Source organism: Myotis yumanensis, unplaced genomic scaffold (genome assembly GCF_028538775.1).
Source record: "Myotis yumanensis isolate MYYU_CA2020_CCGP unplaced genomic scaffold, mMyoYum1.0.hap1 SCAF_3, whole genome shotgun sequence".
Taxonomy (NCBI): domain Eukaryota; kingdom Metazoa; phylum Chordata; class Mammalia; order Chiroptera; family Vespertilionidae; genus Myotis; species Myotis yumanensis.
Window position 1 is genome coordinate 163,852,548 of NW_027223754.1, and position 4,542 is coordinate 163,857,089.

General features: G+C 51.7%; 1 protein-coding gene across 1 annotated transcript; it reads right to left on the reverse strand.

Moving 5' to 3' along the window:
- Nucleotides 1-3,300, reverse strand: DAZAP2 (DAZ associated protein 2). The gene is made up of 4 exons (XM_070410213.1): nucleotides 3,194-3,300; nucleotides 2,067-2,185; nucleotides 1,408-1,656; nucleotides 1-324 (listed from the first exon to the last, which is right to left on the reverse strand). The coding sequence occupies exons 1-4, from the start codon at nucleotides 3,204-3,206 to the stop codon at nucleotides 196-198; spliced, it is 510 nt and encodes a 169-aa protein (XP_070266314.1). The 5' UTR covers nucleotides 3,207-3,300; the 3' UTR covers nucleotides 1-195.
- Nucleotides 3,301-4,542: the final 1,242 nt, after the last annotated feature.

The following is a 4,542-nucleotide window of genomic DNA, read 5'->3' on the forward strand; positions in this document are numbered from 1 at the left end:
TTAGGGAGGTACTGCTACCATTACATGGTTCCTTATTAAGTTTGAAAAGTGCCTGAAATTTTGGGCACCAGAAAGACACCCCAACAACATGTGTCTTAAACTGCAACTTCAGGTTAATATGACTAAAGCAGTTACATTGTGAGAAGTGCTGAAGGTATGTGATGTCTTTCCCGGCACAGAGGTGGCCTTGGGTCTTCACCAGATGGTGTAGCCACCATCTGAACCGCCCATGAAGAAGTTCCCCTTCCGCTGAGTTACCAGGACGTTGGCTCCCTGCATGACTGCAAGCTGAGCAGCATTCGGAGGGCATCCAGGGGGTGGAGGCTGAAAGGAAAAGACAAGATTCATTGGGCATAAGGCAGCTGATACAAGGGAAATGGACACAGGTGAAACGGAAGACCTGTTAGGAAGATGGCAGTGTGCTGACCAAAAGCATCTTTAGGAGCTAGCTGTACCACCAATCTGGGTTCTAAAGCAGATCTGTGAACCCAAAGATACAAACAGGAAAGGATGCACTACTTATTCAAAGGACTCAAGCTTCAAGATAAAGCCTATGGATACCTTCTGACTATGGGTAGCCTAGACCCAGTGGTTTCCTACCCACATTCCAAAAATAGGGATGGGGTGCCAGGTCCATGGCCCTATACCACAGGGTCCTCAATATTTTTCAATGACGATGAGATAACCAAAAGGATCTACCTAATGACAACATTCCCACCTCATCTCTAACATATGGTGAGTAGACAGGCCTCAAGGCCTAGCAAGGCCCTCAGACTGAAGGGTGGAGGGTTCATCAGGTCAAGGGCATGTACCTCAGTTGCAGGCTCAATCCCCACCCAGAAGGCAACCAATTGATGTGTCTTTCTCACATCGATGTTCCTCTCTCTCCCCCACCTCCACTCTCTCTAAAAATCAATGGGGGGGGGGGGGGGGGCTAGCAAGGACCATTTGGACTCTAAATCCCATGTATAGGGAAACTAAGAAGGAGACATAACTAAACTCCCTAGTTTCTTTCTAAAAACTACTTAATAGAGATTATGCATTCTACTTTTTTAATCAGCAAGGCTCCATGCTGATGGCACATATTAAGTAAATGCTACTGGAATGAATACAGAATGTTACTAGACCAGTTCACTGTACCAAAGTGCATTGCACAAGCAGCAGGTGACACTCTTAGGACAGGAAAACAAAGGATCTGGTTCACTCAGACCCAGTGAACGTTCTGGATGCTACTGACCTGCCACAGTTCTCCCGCCCTCTCAGTCACTTTCTGCCTGACTAGTGGCTGTCACTGGTTGCACTAATACCAGCAACTATTACCCAACGATGGTGAAAGGATGAATATGTAGTCACTTCAGAAAGTTAAAATACACAAGGGCGAGTTTTTTCTGATAAAGTCATACTCACAGGAATGTTGCCAGCAGTAGCCCCAGCTCCGAATCTGGCACCTGCATCATACCCGCCTTCCACCAGCACTGTTGAACCAGGTGGATAGATGGGGCCAACTGGATAGTAAGCCATGGGGATTGTGGAGCCTAAAGGCCCAACAGCCACAGACTGGGCGGCCATGGGAAGATACAGTGAGGTGCCAGGAAATGCAGCTGACATGGTGGGGACGGTGGCAGCCCCTGGGTGCACAAAGCTCGGACGATAGAGCTAGAAAAGGCAGGAGAAGGCCAAATGTTACTTGATGACATTCCTATTTCAGATTTCATTGCTGTTTCCTCTTTAATGAGTCACTTAATTCTTATTCAGATTATAATCTAGAAGTTATACAAGTTGCCTTTCCCCTACCACTCAATATTCTCTTAAATTACTTCCTGCTATAGCTAACCTTGAGCTCAAAGAATGCAAACTCATCTTAACCTCAGCCTGTGCCAAATAATGTGAAATAATCAGAGAATGCATTCTGAACCCAACAGAGATTGATGAACTACATGTCATGTTTTAGATTATTCATTATTCATTCTTCTGTTTGCCAATACATGGAGTGAGACTTAGCTAAGGGCTGGAAATGGGACCCAAAAGCATTCTCAACCCGTTCAAGTCCAGCAAACTGGAAGCACCTCTGAGTAGGCGGGCGGAGCATCGGTATAGGGTGGAGCCTGAGGGAGATGCAAGGTCTGCGGGTACACTGGGTTCCCAGGAGGCTGCACAGGGTAGGTTGGCTGCGTTGGATATTGACCTGGAAAACAAGAAAAAATGCACGTGGCCTGCCATACAGAGCCACCAAGGGAGGGCCTAATCGGGTAGTAAACTCGTGGGAGCAAGCAAAAGGGGGTTCGCAAAAGCTGGCTGCCCTGGAGGGCCTGCTTCCTGGAGCCAAGGGGGAAAAGTATGCTCTCCGCTTAAGCCGTCCCTCCTCTCTGACGCTAGGTCATCCACGGGCAGGAAAGCTGCTCTTCCCATCGTGCACTGGTGCCCGTGGGAAATCGAGGCCCGAGGTCCCCCCAGAGCGCGAGGCAAGCTCTCGCCCGCGTTTCCAGGGTGCCTCCTGCCGCCGGCCTGGGGAGGCTCCACGGGCCTGGCTGTCACCAGCCAAGGCTTCGTCGGGAGTAACGGTGGTCATCTCCCAGATGTCCACTCAAGGTCGACTTCCGATCAAAACAAAGCGTGAGCGGAGGAAGAGGACCTTGAGGCTGGGCAGAGGGTGACGGGGGAAGTCCTGACTTTAAAAGCCGACATCGTGTTCTGCCAGACGTACTAGCAGCATCCCAGGAGCCAGGACAAGTTATGGTCGCCCGCGAAGGGAAGGGGAAAGTGACCCTTCGGCGCTGGCCCGCCCCCCAGCGCCCGCTCCCGTTACGCCCGGGGCCTGCCTGCGGTCCCGAGCGCGGCGCCCCGCCCCCGCCGGCTCCCCATTGGCCTGCCCGGATCCCTGTGCTAGCTCCCCATTTGCTTCTGCAGATGCCCATCATGACAAACCTTTCCCCACCCCCCCCAACTCCCCCACCCCCGACTCCGCAGCGCCAAACTGCGCCACAGAGTTGAAGGGGGAAAGGGCCGAGAAGAAGCGAGCAGCTGTAATTCGGGGATGACGACTGCGGCTGACGCAGCCCCGGGAACTGCAGCCGGCCGAGGAGGGCGGCGCAGCTCGCCCCACATTTGGCGTAAGGGGACCCTGGACTCCCGGCCGCTCGCTCCGGGCAGCACTACTCCCCCCACGACGGCCTCAGCCGTCCCCCGTCCTTGCCTTTGCTGTTCATGGTGGCTACGGGTCCGGTTCGGCTCGGCGTCGCGGACGGTTATTTTTTTCGTCCTCTTCCTGTTCGTAGTCACTTCCGTGTCACGTGCTGATTCGTCCTCTAGCGTCACCCGACGCCGAGTGCCTCGGCGCCGGAAACCCCGCCCCTTTGCCAGCCCTCCAGTAGCTAAAGGGAGGGCCCTGTGATCCGCCCACTCGCGTTGGCCCCGCCCACTCGGTCGTGTCCTCCAATCCCCACCCCTGTCCGTCGACTAGTGGAAAACCAAATACTACCTGCGCGTGTGGGTATTGTCTCAAAACAGGACCCATTCTCCGGCCGCTCGGAGGCAGAATCTTAAACTATTTCCCGGGATCTTTCCCCATCCATGCGCAACGGCTCAGGGTCACCTCACCTTACAGCCTCTCCACCAGGGGCATAGATTTCAGCAAAGTATCTAACTGCCTGAGATGTGCTCCCTACACCTTGATCTATCACGCGTTCCTACCAATCCCAACTTAAGCCTCAGCTCCGTAAAGATTTATTTGGCCAGTCCAGCTCACATGTATTCTTTTCTGAATTAGACCATCACTCGAACCTTCGCTGTCTTGTCTGTCCCACCGACAGGCTGTCAGCATTTACTTCTGTGTTGCTGTCTTTCTCACCAAAAGCAAGGGCACCTTGTGCTGTGTCCTCCACTGCCGCTAAGCTGGTAAGGAGTGCCCGTGCCTCTGCCCTTCCTTTGGCACCTGTTACAGGTGACCTGTACGGTGCCTTGTGTCTTTTTTCTTTGTGTATCGCTTTGCCTCTAAACTTAATTGTCCTTAAGGGCAAAGATGCTGTCCTTTAGGGCAGCAATTAAGTTTTTCCTTCCATCCTTCATTTTAAAATACCTGCTGAGCGCTTGCTATGTGCAAGTACAGAGATGAAGCTGAACAAGACAGCTCAACACTATTTTCTCATAGAGTTTACATTCTAGAGTATGTATAGTAGAGGAAAAGCATCTGAAAAGGGAAAACTTTGGAAAGAAACGCTCTCAGTGCCCTAGCAGCTAGGGCCTAGCTGGTTTGGCTCAGTGGACAGAGCGTCAGCTTGCGGACTCAAGGGTCCCAGGTTCGATTCCGGTCAAGGGCTTATACCTTGGTTGTGGGCACATCCCCAGTAGGGAGTGTGCAGGAGGCAGCTGACCGATGTTTCGCTCTCATCCATGTTTCTAACCTTCTCCCTTCCTCTCTGTAAAAAAATCAATAAAATATATACATAAATAAAAGAAAGGCTCTCAGTAAACATTAGAAACCTGATCAATATTTGCTGATTAATTAAATCACTAAAAAGACCCCTGCTCACTTCAACTCTCACT

Bases quoted from the DNA above. Each gene is read 5' to 3' on its own strand.
- DAZAP2 (XM_070410213.1), bottom strand. The intron at 1,657-2,066 runs GTGCTTCCAGTT...TGCCTTTTCTAG, and splicing joins CTCCGCCCGCCTACTCAGAG to CTCTATCGTCCGAGCTTTGT. The intron at 325-1,407 runs GTGAGTATGACT...TTTTCCTTTCAG, and splicing joins CTACTGCTGGCAACATTCCT to CCTCCACCCCCTGGATGCCC.